Source organism: Oncorhynchus masou, chromosome 6 (assembly GCF_036934945.1).
Source record: "Oncorhynchus masou masou isolate Uvic2021 chromosome 6, UVic_Omas_1.1, whole genome shotgun sequence".
Lineage (NCBI taxonomy): Eukaryota > Metazoa > Chordata > Actinopteri > Salmoniformes > Salmonidae > Oncorhynchus > Oncorhynchus masou.
Window position 1 is genome coordinate 26,857,353 of NC_088217.1, and position 20,867 is coordinate 26,878,219.

A 20,867-nucleotide genomic window follows, 5' to 3' on the forward strand; every position below is an offset into this window, starting at 1 on the left:
CAGCACAAACAGATCTGGAAACATTAGCAAGACAACACAAACAGATCTGGAAACATTAGCAAGACAACACAATAGGGCCCATTGATCCAAATCTATCTGATGAGGCCCATCAATATAATGGAGATATTTTTAGTTCCATCACATGGGAAGTCACTCTCATGATCTTTGACCCCTCCCACTGACAATTAAAACAAGGAGGAGCAACTGCTTTTGTTCCTGGGTGACCTCCTGAGTTCCATAGTCAAAAGCCAATTCCCATGCAGGCCGTGGTCCCATTCTCTACCTTTTACTTATCCAATGTTACAATAATAATATTTTATTTGGGCCACATATGCTATTCTTGTGGAGTAGCCTCCCTCAGTTTGACCTGAATGGATAAGATACGTGCTTTATTCAACCCATGACTACTCCCTCACCTCATACGTAATTGTTGCTGTGAACCAACCTTTAAGTGCTATGTAACGTTAATGGCCTTCATGAATTTCTAACAGTCAGATACATACCTAGAAAAGTACGGTAGGCAGACAAAGCACATGTCTTCAATTACCTTGGCATGGTACACGTTCCTCCGTTTGGCCACATGTCAGACGGAACAGAGTTAAAATAGAGTTTAATCTAATGTAGTAGCAGTCCTTTGAGAGCAAACGCAATCTGCAGTTTCAGTTAAGAAAACATTATTAATGGACAGTCATCAAATGGTCTGAAGCACTAAATCTACTTGATTCCACCAAACACTGTATCTTTTGTTCATGAAAAGAGCCTATTGAAAACCATGTCTGAGGGATTGTTAAAAGTTGAAGCACCATGCGCATGTGTGCACACACACAAACAAACGGTTCCCTGCAGGAAATGCACAGACAGAATGACAAAGCTCTATTGTTGCCATGAAAACTCCAAAAGGAGCCAGCCAGCTAGCATTCTCTCCAGGTGATGGTCAGTCAATGGTTGCGTGGTTGTGGGAGTGAAATGAAAAGGATGTTGGGGTGTCATGGTAGGCCATACCATGTACTGTAGATGTTGCGAGGGATTATTTTGTGGCATAATATCCCTATAACATCCCTTCCTCTGATGTTGCTATGTGTGGTATGTCATTATGGTATGGTTGTGGTATGCTGCCATGCTCTGTTGTTGCTGACTCATGTGCCCAAAAATAATTGCCCCTTCAGGGTTAGACAACTTTTTTAAATTGAATTGAATACGGGCATGTACATTTGTTTGGCATGTCTTGTGCCTACTTCTATCTGTGTTGAAGGCAAGCAGCAATGATCTCACCTGCTCTGTCAGTGGTGAAGGTCTCCAGCTCTTCTGGGACTTGGAGTGGAGCATGGACAGGGCTCTGAGCCTCTGGGGTTTCAAAGTGGCCCTCTGAGTCTGAACTGGAAGAGAGAGAGAGAGAGAGAGAGAGAGAGGGAGAGTGTGTGAGATGAGTATGGTCATATCACTAGAATATCTGGAAATACAAACCTATTGTGTACGTAATATACTATGTGTCCTCTACATGTTGTAGTATGTGTACTTATTTAAATGGAATGCATTTGCATAGCTGCCATGTGCAAGACCAGTTGACTACATCTGATAAACAACTAATAGTAGCTGTGATTGGAAACAAGACTCACCATCACTCAATGATGTGCTATAGGTATAGTAATTAAACACTGCTATAAAAATATATATTTGTATACTGATCTCTCTCCATCTCTATCACACAGCCTTGCGTGATAACACTATAAGCAGGGGAATGTTTTGCCCCCCCCCCACAAGGAACAGGGACACACAGTGTGTGCTTAATTAAGATGGCATCACTCGTTTGTATCTGTCTGTGGTGTGGGACAATAATAAAATACCTGAGGTCTGTTAAAATTCTCACACACTCACACACACACTCGTGAATTAACCAGTAAGCCTATAACACAACATTGTTTGGGAGAACCTTACAGTAGGAAAAAACAGTTTAACAGTCAAATGCATTTTTCTTTCTTTCTTTCTTTTGTCTCACTTTCTCTGTCTCTCTGCTCATCCCCCCTTTAGAACAACACCAACTCACAAACCCCACAGGTGGAAAAGCAAAGCAGGTGTCCCTCTCCCTCCAGCTGCCTTGCGGGGCTCTCACTGTTAAAAGGCTTCAAGGCTCCAATGTAGCCAACAAACACACTCGCCTGCAGCCTTGAGATCTCTCTTCTTCCTCCTCCTCTCGCTGCCCTCCACAAGGCAGCAGTCCATCTTCCTCCTTCACCTCCTGGCCCTCCACCTCCTCTCCCTCCTCTGCTCCCCGGACTGCTGTCCACGTCCACTTGGCCCAGGACATGGGCGACAACCAAGACATCCTCAACAACAAAGTTTTTGGCTTTCTCCTTTAGTCTGAGTAGAGTCAATAGACACTATTGGTTTGAATTGTGTCTGAATAGACACTATTGGTCTTCTTCTCCCCTCTTAAAGATCTTCCACTAGTAGTAGCTCCTCTTAAAGATCTTCCACTAGTAGTAGCTCCTCTGGACTGTTTTCTTCTTCATGTTAGTGAGCACCTCCCCCTGAAGAGACGAGACACTCCCTCCACTCCGCACTTTGCTGTTGATGCTCTATTTGGGAACTTGTTTTTCATAGAATGGAAAGAGGCTTCTAGTCTTCTATCCTTCTCTCTCTCTCTCTCTCTCTCTCTCTCTCTCTCTCTCTCTCTCTTTCTCTCTCTTTCTTTGTGTCACGCGCCCCCTCTCTCAGCCGCTGGGGCAGTCAGAATATCATAGCAATGACCGGCTAGGCTTCCAGAGCGCTGCCTAGCTCTCACTTTCTGTCTGTCTCTCTCTCTCTCCCCCTCTCTCTCCCTCTTTACTTCAGGGACAGCTCATTGTGAAAGAACATAGGGAGAGAAAGGAAGCTTGCGGCTTCAAAAGAATGCTGTGTTCTCAGGATCAGTGAGTCTGGCTGCCCCTGTGGTGACAGAGTGGTAGCTCCCAGGCAAGCAGCCATTCCACACTCATGCAAAAAGCAGAGGCAAAACAAACTAGGGCTGATGAGAGGAGGAGTGAGTCTGGTGTAGCAGAGTGGTGGAGTCATTGGAGCTCCGTGTTTTACAGCACAGAGGGGCTTGGAACCGAGCACCCCCGACCCACGACCCGACCAGGCGACGACAGATAGCCAAGCACGACTGGACCATACCGGGGAAACCTGTTCTGGCTCATAGCCCCCAGTCAATGCCTGACTCACGGACCCAATGACCACTGTCACTCTCTGGCTCACTGTTCCAATAGTCATTAATTCCCTTCCTTTCCTCATTTCCTTAGGATGTTATTTTCCTTTCCTAATTTCCTTAAAAATGTTCTTGTCCTTCATGAACGCTGACATGACAAGGTCTTTATTGGTTAATGTAGAAATCTGACCGTATCTTTTCCCTCGTGCCTATCAGTTGTCACTAAGGAAAGGAGATACGGTGAGGAAGCCATTCTAGATGATTGAAACACGACCTAGCTAACACTGATAACACTGATGTCTGCTTGAAATACCTGAAGAGCCTGGGGAAGTTAGCTGTTTGTTCACCTCCAATTATACACTACATGACCAAAAGTATGTGAACACCTGCTCGTCAAACATCTCATTCCAAAATGGGCATTAATATGGTTCCCCCTTTGCTATAACAGCCTCCACTCTTCTGGGAAGGCTTTCCACTAGATGTTGTAACATTGCTGGGGAGACTTGCTTCCATTCAGCCACAAGAGCATTAGTGAGGTCGGGCACTGATGTTGGGCGAATAGGCCTGGTTTGCAGTCGGCATTCCAATTCATCCCAAAGGTGTTCGATGGGTTTGAGGTCAGGGCACTATGCAGGCCAGTCAAGTTCTTCAACGCTGATCTATGCAGGGGGGCATTGTCATCCTGAAACAGGAATGGGCCTTCCCCAAACTGTTGCCACAAATTTGGAATCAATGAATCACCTAGAATGTCATTGTATGCTGTAGCGTTAAGATTTCCCTTCTCTGGAACTAAGGGGCCTAGACGGAACCATGAAAAACAGCCCCAGACCATTATTCCTCCTTCACCAATCTTCACAGTTGGCACTATGCATTGTGGCAGGTAGCGTTCTCCTGGCATCCGCCAAATCCATATTTGTTCGTCGGACTGCCAGATGGTGAAGCGTGATTCATCACTCAACGCGTTTCACTGCTCCAGAGTCTAATGGTGGAAAGCTTACACCACTCCAGCCGTTGCTTGGCATTGCATCTTAGGCTTGTGTGCGGCTGCTCGGCCATGGAATCCCATTTCATAAAGCTCCCGATGAACAGTTATTGTGCAGACGTTGCTTCCAGAGGCCGTTTAGAACCCGGTAGTGAGTGTTGCAACCGAGGACAGACAATTTTTACAAGCTAACTTTAGCACTCGGTGGTTCCTCTCTGTGAGCTTGTGTGGCCTACCACGTCGTGGCTGAGCCGTTGTTGCTCCTAGACGTTTCCACTTCACAATAACAACACTTCCAGTTGACCGGGGCAGCTCTAGCAGGGCATTCATTTGATGACTTGTTGGAAAGGTGGCATCTTACGATGGGGTCACATTGAAAGTCACAGAGCCCTTCAGTAAGACCATTCTACTGCCAATGTTTGTCTGTGGAGATTGCATGGCGGTGTGCTCGATTTTATGCACCTGTCAGCAACGGTGTGGCTGAAATAGCCGAATTCACTAATTTGAAGGGGTGTCCACATACTTTTGTAATGTATATGTTCAGGCCGACATTACCTAGTCTTCGTGCTCTCTTATACACATCCGGAATGGCAGGTCTCTCTCTCTCGCTCTCTCTCGCTCTCTCTCTCGCTCTCACTCTCTCTGAGGACCTGAGCCCTAGGACCATGCCTCAGGACTACCTGGCCAGATGACTCCTTGCTGTCCACCTTGCTGCTCCAGATTCAACTGTCCTGCCTGCGGCTATGGAACCCTGACCTGCTCACCAGACGTGCTACCTGTCACAGACCTGCTGTTTTCAACTCTCTAGAGACAGCAGGAGCGACCGTGCTTCTACACCTGCAATGTTTGGGGTTTTAGGCTGGGTTTCTGTACAGCACTTTTAGATATCAGCTGATGTAAGAAGGGCTTTATAAATAAATTTGATTTAATTGGTATTGGTTCCATTGTGTTGGGTTAAAATACTATAAGCATATGTAGACTCTTTAAAGTGTTTGTTGTCTGAAATACTCGTCCTAACAACAGTTTCAACACAATGATAGTGTTCCCAAAGCTTGAGCAATAGGCCTGTCAGACAAACATCTGAATGCTCACCACACATGGGTCTCCTCTCCTGCTGCCACCTGCACATGGACTACTGCAGTGAGGAATTGAGGTGAAGTGGTGTAAGAATAGTTGAGGTGGTGTAAGAATAGTTCAACCCATAGAGCACAACAAGTTCAAAGTAATCCAGGGAAGATTGAGACACATGCTGAGTGAGCCAGGTTTGTACAGCGTTCAGTTACATAAGCACTGACTGTCTGTCAGAAGAGATCCACATTATCTTCCACAACATAATGAGATTCAGTCAAATCAAATCAAATCAAAATGTATTGGTCACATACACATGGTTAGCAGATGTTAATGCGAGTGTAGCGAAATGCTTGTGCTTCTAGTTCCGACAGTACAGTAATATCTAACAAGTAATCTAACAATTCCCCAACAACTACCTAATACACACAAATCTAAAGGGATGTAAAATGGACATATGGATAAGCAATGGCCGAGCGGCATAGGCAAGGTGCAATAGATGGTATAAGGTACAATATATACATATGAGATGAGTAATGTAAGATATGTTAACATTATTAAAGTGGCATTGTTTAAAGGGACTAGTGAGTCTCTATGTAGGCAACAGTCTCTCTGAGTGAGTGATTGCTCTTAGCAGTCTGATGGCCTTGAGATAGAAGCTGTTTTTCAGTCTCTCGGTCCCAGCTTTGATGCACCTGTACTGACCTCGCCTTCTGGATGGTAGCGGGGTGAACAGGCAGTGGCTTGGGCGGTTGTTGTCCTGATCTTTTTGGCCTTCCTGTGACATCGGGTGGTGTAGGTGTCTTGGAGGGCAGGTAGTTTGAACCCGATGCGTTGTGCAGACCGTACCACCCTCTGGAGAGCCTTGCAGTAGAGGGCGGTGCAGTTGCTGTTTTAGGTGACAAGCCAAATTTCTTCAGCCTCCTGAGGTTGAAGAGGTGCTGTTGCACCTTCTTCACCACACTGTCTGTGTGGGTAGACCATTTCAGTTTGTCTGTCATGAGTTCCCCCGAGGAACTTAAAACTCTCCACCTTCTCCACTACTGTCCTTTCGATGTAGATAGGGGGGTAAATCCCTCTGCTGTTTACTGAAGTCCATAATCATCTCCTTTGTTTTGTTGACGTTGAGTGAGAGGTTATTTTCCTGACAACACACTCCGAGTGCCCTCACCTCCTCCCTGTAGGCTGTCTCGTCGTTGTTGGTAATCAAGCCCACTACTGTTGTGTCATCTGCAAATTTGATGATTGAGTTGGAGGCGTGCATGGCCACGCAGTCATGGGTGAACAGGGAGTACATGAGGGGGCTGAGCACACACCCTTGTTGGGTCCTAGTGTTGAGGATCAGCGAAGTGGAGATGTTGTTTCCTACCTTCAACACCAGGGCGCGGCCCGTTAGAAAGTCCAGGACCCAATTGCACAGGGCGGGATTGAGACCCAGCAGCATTCTTACATAGGTATTCCTCTTGTCCAGATGGGATAGGGCAATGTGCAGTGTGATGGCGATTGCATCGTCTGTGGACCTGTTGGGGCGGTATGCAAACTGTAGTGGGTCTAGGGTGACAGGTAAGGTGATATGATCCTTGACTAGTCTCTCAAAGCACTTCATGATGACAGAGTGAGTGCTACAGGGCGGTAGTCATTTAGTTCAGTTAGCATTCCCTTCTTGGGTACAGGAACAATGGTGGCCATCTTGAAGCATGTGGGGAGAGCAGACTGGAATAGGGAGCGATTTAATATGTCCATAAACACACCAGCCAGCTGGTCTGCACATGCTCTGAGGACAATGCTAGGGATGCTGTCTGGGCCGGCAGCCTTGCAAGGGTTAGCACATTTAGATATCTTTCTCACGTTGGCCACGGAGAAGGTGAGAGGGGGGCACAGTCCTTGTTAAGTTTGTCTGAATACGAGACATCAGTGTCTGAGACGTGGCTGGTTTTCTTTCGTGATTTCCTGTAGACCCTGCCATATGCACCTCGTCAACGGTCTGCTATAGGAATGTTGCATGAACGTTGCAACCAAACATTTCCCATGCACTTCTATCCCAACTAACCACGCCTGTCTAAAGTGTAGAACTAACTTGAGCTGTTCATCCAACCATAAAGCATAGCCTATACTTATTAAGACTACGTATAAGCATACAATTCCATTAATGAATTAGTATCAAAGTGAAAAGAATTGTGGTGTAACCGCATACACATCATACATGGCCACATTACTGCTATATTAGGAAACATCAAAAACATACCACTTGATTGAAATGCTAAGGCTGCGCTTGTTTGTTGTAGTATAACACTGGCAGCCATGAACATGAAGGAGAAGGGTAAAGCAATCGTCTGTGGGGTGCAAGGGTGCCGTTCAAAACAGGACACCACCCAGTCCTGTATGGTTAGCAGTTGAACTTTAGCAACGTTCTGCTCCAATACTACTGTGCTCAGGAGGATGCAATATGGGAATGACTGATGTTTCATTATGTAACCTAAGGAGAGCTACATAGACAGGCTTCATATTTCAAACACACATTGAAAGTTATGAAGCTGAGAAAAACTATAAACACATGCCACTGAAAAAATCAGTTACAAAATCCGGTTCTACTTTGAACAAACAATATCTGTTCAGGCTCAATAATGAAGCTGTCGTAAAGCCTTTATGAAGTTGAAATAATAACACAGGGATGCCGGATTAAATCCTGGGCCTGCTTTCAGTGGGAATAGTGTCTGTTCCCAGCAACCATCTACTGTTGTGCCCTTGCCTTGGCAGCAGCTAATGGGGATCCTTAATAAATACAAAATACAAATACACCCCCAAAAAAGAAAACTGTATGGGTAAAATGGATCCGCACTGAGACAACAGTGAGTTAAACACACACAGTCAGACACTGAGACAGTCACAGACAGACACAGACACACACATATGTATGCACACACACACACACACAAGCACACGTACACGCACATACACATACACACACCACACAGAACCACACACATGCATGCACATACACACACACACACCACACACGCACGCACACGCACACGCACACACACACACACACACACACACACACACACACACACACACACACACACACACACACACACACACACACACACACACACACACACACACACACACACACACACACACACCACACACACAAGCACACATGCATGCACACCACACACTGTGACGACCCTCCCACTCTGTCTGCCGTATTCTCTCTTTGTGTATGATCTCGCCATCACGGTTGACAACTCCATTGTGTCCTCCTCCCAGAGCGCTAAGAACCTTGGCGTGATCCTGGACAACACCCTGTCGTTCTCAACCAACATCATGGCGGTGGCCCGTTCCTGTAGGTTCATGCTCTACAACATCCGCAGAGTACGACCCTGCCTCACACAGGAAGCGGCGCAGGTCCTAATCCAGGCACTTGTCATCTCCCGTCTGGATTACTGCAACTCGCTGTTGGCTGGGCTCCCTGCCTGTGCCATTAAACCCCTACAACTCATCCAGAACGCCGCAGCCCGTCTGGTGTTCAACCTTCCCAAGTTCTCTCACGTCACCCCGCTCCTCCGCTCTCTCCACTGGCTTCCAGTTGAAGCTCGCATCCGCTACAAGACCATGGTGCTTGCCTACGGAGCTGTGAGGGGAACGGCACCGCAGTACCTCCAGGCTCTGATCAGGCCCTACACCCAAACAAGGGCACTGCGTTCATCCACCTCTGGCCTGCTCGCCTCCCTACCACTGAGGAAGTACAGTTCCCGCTCAGCCCAGTCAAAACTGTTCGCTGCTCTGGCCCCCCAATGGTGGAACAAACTCCCTCACGACGCCAGGACAGCGGAGTCAATCACCACCTTCCGGAGACACCTGAAACCCCACCTCTTCAAGGAATACCTAGGATAGGATAAGTAATCCTTCTCACCCCCCCTTAAATGATTTAGATGCACTATTGTAAAGTGGCTGTTCCACTGGATGTCAGAAGGTGAATTCACCAATTTGTAAGTCGCTCTGGATAAGAGCGTCTGCTAAATGACTTAAATGTAATGTAATGTAAATGTTGTTTCCTTATTAGGATGTCGGTGGGTGGAGTTGGGAGGGTCGTCAGCTACATGGGAAACACCTGGGCCCGGTGTCTCCCAGGATAAATACACCACTTCCCCATTCATGGAGGAGACTCTCTCCATGCAGACACCTTTATGGATTTTGTTGTGTTTCTTGGTGGTTTTTGAGTTGTTTGCTTTAGCATCTTTTCAACACCCTGCATTATCACATTCATACATGCAAAACACTCACTTGCACTACTGATTACTGATTACACACACCACTGTATATTTTCCTTAGTTGCTGTAGTTTATAAATATATCTTTTGTTACGCCTTATCTCCACGTTGTCTCCCTTTTGTTACGGGCTTTGAGCCGGTTCGTGACCACACACACACACACACACACACACACACACACACACACACACACACACACACACACACACACACACACACACACACACACACACACACACACACACACACACACACACACACACACACACACACACACACACACAAGCACACATACATGCACATACACACACACACCCCACACACAAGCACACACACACTTTTCTGAGGGCTAGTAACGAGGACGGTAAAGGAATATGACACATCCCCTGACACATTGTCTCATCAAGGCACATGTCCTCACTGACCGGAGCAACCTCTCACTTTTCTCTGCTTTTCACAAACACCAACACTAAATCTATGTTTAGTCTTGATGCCAGTCTTACACTGAACACCCAATAACAAGGATGGCCTTATGCAGGATAGCGGGCCTTGCACAACAGCCTGTAAACATCGTGTCTCTAGTGAGCCAAGCATGGAGGAACAATAACAAGCGTTCACAAGTAGAAATCCTCTTGGCTACAGGCCCTCATGGGCTACTTCCTCTGTTCTCTTTTACCCGACAGGGTGGAGCTAAGATTGTGATGACAATGTTAGTTAAGGAGGTGAATCCCTCTGGTAGGCATGCAACACAACATACACTAGTTAGTAAATATGTAGCTACAAACAGCCATGTTAGGAGACACCCAACTCTCTCTTTCTCTGATGTCGCCAACACAAACAGGCTCACACTCTCGTCATCACTCACAAACATGCACACACACGCGCATACACACACAAGTTATGCAAGTACGCACACACATACACTTGCGTTTGTAGTGGGCTTTGTATTAGCCAGCCGCTCTGTCTGTCCTCACTGGTGCTATTTCGGTCTCCAGGCAAAGGAAGGCATTTTATGTAAAGCAGGGCCCTCATTTCACACGTCCTTATCCCAGTCTGTCCTCTTCTATAAAGTTATAAGCCTGAATTCTCTCCAAACTTCTCATTATGGGAAATTTGTTGCTGCTTGGTGTGATCCACCTCGGACCTCTCCCTCTCTCTCGCTTTCTCTGTGCGTGTGTGTGTGTGTGTGTGGGTGTGTGGTGTGTGTGTGTGTGTGTGTGTGTGTGTGTGTGTGTGTGTGTGTGTGTGTGTGTGTGTGTGTGTGTGTGTGTGTGTGTGTGTGTGTGTGTGTGTATTTGTGTATGTGTGTGAGAGAGAGATAAATAAATAAGTAACACAATGTATTTATTAGTTTATGTAACAGACCAGTATCTATCAGCTGTTGTAAGCCCTTCTGTTGCATAGCCATATCTGGAAGTGAGTCTATATTCAGAGCAGTGATAATGATCATTGTTATTTTCATCCATGGCACATGACTTGTACTGCACCTGTTGAAAAACCTGACATGGGAAAATCACCACGCTCTGCACAGCATAGGCTCAAAGACAAAGTCTTATAACAGTTATCTCACATGTCTCTGTATCACTGAAAAGTAACATTTGCCAACTCAGAGAGTTGTAAAGATTAAAGTCGTTTTTCGAGTCTACACAAGGAGAGTTTGAGGAGGTGGAGGAGACCACATCCACTTAGAGACATCTACACTGCTCTCCAATCATGACTATAGACTGACCTCTATGCCTTCCCTTGTCTATTATATATGCCTTGTCTACCTAGTATATAAAGTTACATTTAAGCTGTGTTAGAATACCTACACAATTTATATCACAAATAGTATGGGTGGTGCGGTTAGTATGAGTATTCGAACACAGCTTTAGTCTAGTCCCAGATTTGTTTCTTCTGTCTTGCCAACTCCTAGGGTTCTTGTCACACCAGCACAAACAGATCTGGGACCAGCCACACTATAGGTCCTGGTCATAAGTAGTGCACTATATAAGTAATAGGGTGCCATTTAGGACGAAACCCAGGTTAGATAAGCCTTGCACTGTTCAGTCTCCCTGTGGAAAATCCCCTTCATGTGATGAGAGCGCCATCTGGTGGCAGAAACTGCTCCACCTACTGCTTCAGTGGCCTATTTTACCCTGTTCTTTGGCTGTCCTGAATTTCATCACTGTATACCTCTTTAATAATATAGGCCTACAACTATATGGAATAATATCTATAAAATGTGAATGTTGTAAACCATACAAATAAGTCTCAAATAAGATCATTTTTAGTTTCACGCTGTCATACTTCACTAGTCTTGTGATGTATTCACTCAGCTTTTTGGAACAAATGTGAGAAAGGTGGTTATCAAGGTTCGGCCATTTCTGCACTTGAGATATACATTTGCTAACTCGACACAGAGAGTCCTGTAAGAATAAGGCAGAGGCTGTGCTAGTATAAATATTGAAACATACCCCAAAGTCTTGAGCACCTGTTTGCAGTGTTACAGGTGTTTTCCCAGCCAGCCCTGCCCAGTCCAGGACACTGCACATGGTAAATGATGAGAGGACAAAGTCCTGTATGATATTACAGTATCCACAGATACCCCCTGTCTGAAATGACCTGTGTTTGCAATGCAAATAGGATGTGTGAATGGCTCACATAGAGCCAGCTGTTGCATTTCCAAGCTATCTGTGCAAACAGTGGGGAATCAATTGATATTGATAGCCATGTCCTGTTTTACCCAAGTTAAACATGTGATTAAAACATCTTATTATGTCATTTAGGTGACTATCGATTTTAATACATCTTTTTAGATGACATCCTACTCACTGTTTGAATCAACGTTATTTCCACGTCATTTCCATGAAATGACATTGAACCAAAGTGGCATTGACATTGTATTGACGTCTGTGTCCAGTGGGATAGAACAAAGTCACCACAGTGTGTGTCTTGTAAATTATTAGCAACTATCTTTATCTATATCATTGACCTTAGAAAGTGGAAAAACCTGACACTCATCTCTACACAACATAAACAAAAGGTCCCCAGTGGCAGAAGATTCAGAGGGAAAGGTCCAACCTTTCCCTTCAGGGCCTGATTTAAATCACTTAACCACTTTAAAGGACTGTCTATAGCACAACTTCTGATTTATGACTTCACCACTGTGACCGGAAATGGATCTATCTAACGTGGTCCATCAGTAACAGCTCACCATAATATCGATCTATGTTAGCCTGCTGAGCCAAAGCCTAGGCATTAGCTTTGGGAGCGACACAACTCAGGTCTCAGGACGGGTTTAGTCATCACAAAAGCAAGGTTCCAAACCACCTCCATTACACAAACAGTGATGCAGCCTTTATTTATCTGTTATGTGAGGCACAGTTCACTGTATTAGTAAAAGCACGAGGGTTAAATGCATCATTACATCCACAGTCTCATCTGTTATTGAGATGGCATAACCATAGAGATAGAATTACAGTACATTGACTTGAATGCGATTCTCTGTTATGGTTATTCTATTTCTGTGGGCATAACCTGCAGGGGGCAGAGTGGCCCCCTCTCGGAGAGACATCTCCTCATGTAAACATTGACAGTACAGGGAGGACTAGTGGAAACCCAGGATGTATTTCACACAGTGAGCCAGCTAACCGTTCCTTTGCTCAACAAAACATGATGAAACAACTGAGGGTTTCCATTTAATCAACAACTGTCAAATGTCTGCACATACTGTATCTCAGGGGTGTCTTTGCAAACAGCTCAGATCCATTGGAGGTATTGGGAAAAGAAAGGCAACATTCAATACACAAGATTCATAGGGACTCGATAGTGTGAATAGTTACATCATACCCTATTATTAGAGATGTGTGCATGCACAAGCACACGCACACACACACGCACACACACACACACACACACACACACACACACACACACACACACACACACACACACACACACACACACACACACACACACACACACACACACACACACACACACACACACACACACTTACACAAATATACACACACACACACACACTTACACAAATATACACACACACACACACACACTTACACAAACATACACACACACACACACACACATACAAAAAAAACACACACACACACACACACACACACACACACACACACTTACACAAACATACACACACACACACACACACATACAAAAAAAACACACACACACACACACACACACACACACACACACACACACACACACACACACACACACACACACACACACACACACACACACACACTGAAAGAGCTGCAAAACCTGGACCCATACAAATCAGCTGGGCTTGACAATCTGGACCCTCTATTTCTGAAACTATCCACCGCCATTGTCGCAACCCCTATTACCAGCCTGTTCAACCTCTCTTTCATATCGTCTGAGATCCCCAAGGATTGGAAAGCTGCCGGAGGTCATCCCTCACTTCAAAGGTGGAGACACCCTGGACCCAAACTGTTACAGACCCAAGTACACAGTAAACTCCCCCTACAAGATGTCACAACCTATGACAAACAAGAGCTCATGAAACATTCACCAAGAATATCATTGACCCAATAGCTCATATAGTAATAATAGTCCACTGCTATTTATGTTACTGTAAGTACAGGTATTAGAGAAAACAATTCACTCACATGTTACTTGTCTTCCTCTTGGTTGAGTTTGCTGCCCCGCCCCTCTTCTTCTGTTGGGACTGAGAGCTCCCCATGTTGACAGGGCCGATACCCCTCCAAGGGGACTGGGCCTTTCCCTGTCTGTGTGTAAGTCTATAGATGTGCGTTCTACTTTAAGTGTGCATGCGTGTGTGTGGGTTCAGTGTCATCCCAGGTCAAGTTAGCCAGTGTACTGTTTATGATTCCTAGTACTGTACTGCTTCAGTGAATGATGCTGCAATGTCCGTCTGAAACAGCTCTGGTACAGTTCTACAGCTCTAACAGGTTCTTTCAGCTGGCCCAAGCCTACTCTCTCCCTCTCTCCCATCCGTATTGCTGCCTCACTCTTTTTCCTTCTCTCTTTCTCTCCCTGGCCCCTCCTCCCTCACTTCTAGCACACACATGCCTCCATGCATGCATGCACGCCACACGCACACACACACCAGGCAACAGATCTTGGTAAACATTCGGCTGGGAGTTACTGTATGTTGTAATAAATCCAGGTGGGGACAATAAAGGGAGGAGGCTGGAAGGTACAGCAGGTAAAGAAGGTCAGGTTTCTTTGCCATAAAGAGATGTCATGTGAACATAATACGGGGTTGCATCCTAAATGACAGCCTTTTCCCTACAGTGGGCTCTGTTCAAAAGTAGTACACTATATGGGAATACGGTGCCATTTGGGAATCAGACCAGATAGCAGGCACACAACAACACAATGAGAGCATACAGGATCTGCTTGATGTGACAACATGGTGATAGATACTTCTGGTTCAACCTGTCCCCATGCAGATTTGGAAGGAGGGATGGTACCATGTTTTGACAAAAATGTGAACAGCTGTCATTCCAAACATTAGAGTTACAAGGAAGCGATTTGTCTGACCAAACAGCAGTATTTTGACCTCACATTGGATTATATGCCTTCTCGTCTACTTGAACATTTCAGTACTTTTTGCACAGATATGTGCTGTTTTGCATGATGAAAAGTCACCATTAGCGTACTGTAAGAAACAAGATGCAACTCATTGTGACAAGGAGGAGATACATATAACACAACATGAATGGGAATTCCCCTTACAGTTATGAATCCACACTGGATCAATACCATGAATAAAAGCAAGAGCTTATACCATTTTGTCAAAGATCTTTAAGACAACTTTGTTTCAGGGTTCAAGCTCCCACAAGCCAGCAAGAACAGGTTCTGCTGCTCGCACTGACTAATTATTTTAGTTGCTGAACTAATTTACCACAGCATAATGCTTCATTGCAGATTAACAGTTTATCTGGCAGAGTTGGGCTATCAAATCCTGTTAAACATAATCAGTTTAGAAGGTGAATGAATCCAAATCATTCATGAAGAGCCAATATGGGAACAATGGGCAGTGTTAAATTCAATGAATTAATGAATTCATCACTCAGAATCTAGCCTACTGCTCAACAAACTGCCACAATGCTGCCCCTTGACCTGTGCATAATAACAGAGGTCAAAGTCATATATACCAGACATCTCTCTGTCACACATACACCAGGTCATCATGTGACGCATCTGGAAGAGTCATGTAAACAAATATTATAGATACTGTATAGACTAAGCAGCGTTCGGCAATAGATGGCTCCTAGGCCAAAACCGTCCCACAAGTGTTTTTATTTATTTATTGGGTGGAGGTTTAGACTGTAAAATAACCAGGAACCAGAAAAAGAATATTCAGGAAATAAGTATTCCTATCAATAGAAAGAGACAAATTTGATTGTGTTTCAATGTAATCAAGGTATGAAATTATTGTTATTTTCAAATACAATCTCTTTTTGGGTTTACTTGTGGTCAATTTGCAGTGTACAAATGATAATTATGTTCCATCCCCCCCAACCATTCTCTCAGACATACTACATACTGCAGAGGTACATCCCTAGCCATGTCTACTGTACAGACTAACACTACAGAGGTACATCCCTAGCCATGTCTACTGTACAGACTAACACTACAGAGGTACATCCCTAGCCATGTCTACTGTACGGACTAACACTACAGAGATACATCCCTAGCCATGTCTACTGTACAGACTAACACTACAGAGATACATCCCTAGCCATGTCTACTGTACAGACTAACACTACAGAGGTACATCCCTAGCCATGTCTACTGTACGGACTAACACTACAGAGATACATCCCTAGCCATGTCTACTGTACAGACTAACACTACAGAGATACATCCCTAGCCATGTCTACTGTACAGACTAACACTACAGAGGTACATCCCTAGCCATGTCTACTGTACGGACTAACACTACAGAGATACATCCCTAGCCATGTCTACTGTACGGACTAACACTACAGAGGTACATCCCTAGCCATGTCTACTGTACAGACTAACACTACAGAGGTACATCCCTAGCCATGTCTACTGTACAGACTAACACTACAGAGATACATCCCTAGCCATGTCTACTGTACAGACTAACACTACAGAGATACATCCCTAGCCATGTCTACTGTACAGACTAACACTACAGAGATACATCCCTAGCCATGTCTACTGTACAGACTAACACTACAGAGATACATCCCTAGCCATGTCTACTGTACAGACTAACACTACAGAGATACATCCCTAGCCATGTCTACTGTACAGACTAACACTACAGAGATACATCCCTAGCCATGTCTACTGTACAGACTAACACTACAGAGATACATCCCTAGCCATGTCTACTGTACAGACTAACACTACAGAGATACATCCCTAGCCATGTCTACTGTACAGACTAACACTACAGAGATACATCCCTAGCCATGTCTACTGTACAGACTAACACTACAGAGGTACATCCCTAGCCATGTCTACTGTACAGACTAACACTACAGAGATACATCCCTAGCCATGTCTACTGTACAGACTAACACTACAGAGATACATCCCTAGCCATGTCTACTGTACAGACTAACACTACAGAGATACATCCCTAGCCATGTCTACTGTACAGACTAACACTACAGAGATACATCCCTAGCCATGTCTACTGTACAGACTAACACTACAGAGATACATCCCTAGCCATGTCTACTGTACAGACTAACACTACAGAGATACATCCCTAGCCATGTCTACTGTACAGACTAACACTACAGAGATACATCCCTAGCCATGTCTACTGTACAGACTAACACTACAGAGATACATCCCTAGCCATGTCTACTGTACAGACTAACACTACAGAGATACATCCCTAGCCATGTCTACTGTACAGACTAACACTACAGAGATACATCCCTAGCCATGTCTACTGTACAGACTAACACTACAGAGATACATCCCTAGCCATGTCTACTGTACAGACTAACACTACAGAGGTACATCCCTAGCCATGTCTACTGTACAGACTAACACTACAGAGGTACATCCCTAGCCATGTCCTAGCCATGTCTACTGTACAGACTAACACTACAGAGGTACATCCCTAGCCATGTCTACTGTACAGACTAACACTACAGAGATACATCCCTAGCCATGTCTACTGTACAGACTAACACTACAGAGATACATCCCTAGCCATGTCTACTGTACAGACTAACACTACAGAGATACATCCCTAGCCATGTCTACTGTACAGACTAACACTACAGAGGTACATCCCTAGCCATGTCTACTGTACAGACTAACACTACAGAGGTACATCCCTAGCCATGTCTACTGTACAGACTAACACTACAGAGGTACATCCCTAGCCATGTCTACTGTACAGACTAACACTACAGAGATACATCCCTAGCCATGTCTACTGTACAGACTAACACTACAGAGATACATCCCTAGCCATGTCTACTGTACAGACTAACACTACAGAGATACATCCCTAGCCATGTCTACTGTACGGACTAACACTACAGAGGTACATCCCTAGCCATGTCTACTGTACAGACTAACACTACAGAGGTACATCCCTAGCCATGTCTACTGTACAGACTAACACTACAGAGATACATCCCTAGCCATGTCTACTGTACAGACTAACACTACAGAGATACATCCCTAGCCATGTCTACTGTACAGACTAACACTACAGAGATACATCCCTAGCCATGTCTACTGTACAGACTAACACTACAGAGATACATCCCTAGCCATGTCTACTGTACAGACTAACACTACAGAGATATATCCCTAGCCATGTCTACTGTACGGACTAACACTACAGAGATACATCCCTAGCCATGTCTACTGTACGGACTAACACTACAGAGATACATCCCTAGCCATGTCTACTGTACAGACTAACACTACAGAGATACATCCCTAGCCATGTCTACTGTACGGACTAACACTACAGAGATACATCCCTAGCCATGTCTACTGTACAGACTAACACTACAGAGATACATCCCTAGCCATGTCTACTGTACAGACTAACACTACAGAGATACATCCCTAGCCATGTCTACTGTACAGACTAACACTACAGAGATACATCCCTAGCCATGTCTACTGTACAGACTAACACTACAGAGATACATCCCTAGCCATGTCTACTGTACAGACTAACACTACAGAGATACATCCCTAGCCATGTCTACTGTACAGACTAACACTACAGAGATACATCCCTAGCCATGTCTACTGTACAGACTAACACTACAGAGATACATCCCTAGCCATGTCTACTGTACGGACTAACACTACAGAGGTACATCCCTAGCCATGTCTACTGTACAGACTAACACTACAGAGATACATCCCTAGCCATGTCTACTGTACAGACTAACACTACAGAGATACATCCCTAGCCATGTCTACTGTACGGACTAACACTACAGAGGTACATCCCTAGCTATGTCTACTATACAGACTAACACTACAGAGATACATCCCTAGCCATGTCTCCTGTACAGACTAACACTACAGAGGTACATCCCTAGCCATGTCTACTGTACAGACTAACACTACAGAGGTACATCCCTAGCCATGTCTACTGTACAGACTAACACTACAGAGATACATCCCTAGCCATGTCTACTGTACAGACTAACACTACAGAGGTACATCCCTAGCCATGTCTACTGTACAGACTAACACTACAGAGGTACATCCCTAGCCATGTCTACTGTACAGACTAACACTACAGAGATACATCCCTAGCCATGTCTACTATACAGACTAACACTACAGAGGTACATCCCTACTATACAGACTAACATGTCTATACAGACTGTACAGACTAACACTACAGAGGTACATCCCTAGCCATGTCTACTGTACAGACTAACACTACAGAGATACATCCCTAGCCATGTCTACTGTACAGACTAACACTACAGAGGTACATCCCTAGCCATGTCTACTGTACAGACTAACACTACAGAGGTACATCCCTAGCCATGTCTACTGTACGGACTAACACTACAGAGATACATCCCTAGCCATGTCTACTATACAGACTAACACTACAGAGGTACATCCCTAGCCACGTCTACTATACAGACTAACACTACAGAGGTAAATCCCTAGCCATGTCTACTATACAGACTAACACTACAGAGGTACATCCCTAGCCATGTCTACTGTACAGACTAACACTACAGAGATACAGAGATAACACTACAGAGATACATCCCTAGCCATGTCTACTATACAGACTAACACTACAGAGATACATCCCTAGCCATGTCTACTGTACAGACTAACACTACAGAGGTACATCCCTAGCCATGTCTACTGTACAGACTAACACTACAGAGATACATCCCTAGCCATGTCTACTATACAGACTAACACTACAGAGATACATCCCTAGCCATGTCTACTGTACGGACTAACACTACAGAGGTACATCCCTAGCCACTACAGGTAAATACTGTCTACTACAGTCATAGACTACCGTTCAAAGGTTTGGGGTCACTTCGAAATTACCTTGTTTTTGAAAGAAAAGCACATTTTTTGTCCATTAAAATAACATCAAATTGATCAGAAATACACTGTAGATATTGTTAATGTTGTAAATGACTATTGTAGCTGGAAACGGCAGGTTTTTTTATGGAATATCTACATAGGCGTACAGAGGCCCATTTTCAGCAACCATCACTCCTGTGTTCCAATGGCACGTTGTGTTAGCTAATCCAAGTTTATAATTTTAAAAGGCTAATTGATGATTAGAAAACCCTTTTTCAATTATGTTAGCAGAGCTGAAAACTGTTGTCCTGATTAAAGAAGCAATAAAACTGGCCTTCTTTAGACGAGTTGAGTATCTGGAGCATCCGCATTTGTGGGTTCGATTACAGGCTCAAAACGGCCAGAAACAAAGACTTTCTTCTGAAACTAGTCAGTCTACTCTTGTTCTGAGAAAAGAAGGCTATTCCATGTGAGAAATTGCCAAGAAACTGAAGATCTCGTACAACGCTGTGTACTACTCCCTTCACAGAACAGCGCAAACTGCCTCTAACCAGAATAGAAAGAGGAGTGAGAGGCCCCGGTGCACAAGCCATTTCCAGCTACAATAGTCATTTACAACATGAACTATGTCTACACTGTATTTCTGATCACTTTGATGCTATTTTAATGGGCAAAAAAAATTGTCTTTTAAAAACAAGGACATTTTAAGTGACACCAAACTTTTGAATGGTAGTGTACATTACCTAGCCAAGTCTACTATAGACACCACTGATAACAGACAAGAAGAAAAAATGCTTCTTTAT

At 44.5% G+C, this 20,867-nt stretch overlaps 1 protein-coding gene across 1 annotated transcript in view; it reads right to left on the reverse strand.

Annotated features, from left to right (window-relative positions):
* tacc1 (transforming, acidic coiled-coil containing protein 1) overlaps window positions 1-2,802 on the reverse strand; it is a 33,665-nt gene extending 30,863 nt beyond the window's left edge. Inside the window, exons 1-2 of the mRNA XM_064968134.1 lie at window positions 2,157-2,802; window positions 1,273-1,376 (exon numbers count right to left, since the gene is read on the reverse strand). Of these exons, the coding sequence (XP_064824206.1) occupies window positions 1,273-1,376; window positions 2,157-2,323 (271 nt within the window). The 5' untranslated portion in view covers window positions 2,324-2,802. The remainder of the gene's footprint in view (window positions 1-1,272; window positions 1,377-2,156) is intronic.
* Window positions 2,803-20,867: the final 18,065 nt, after the last annotated feature.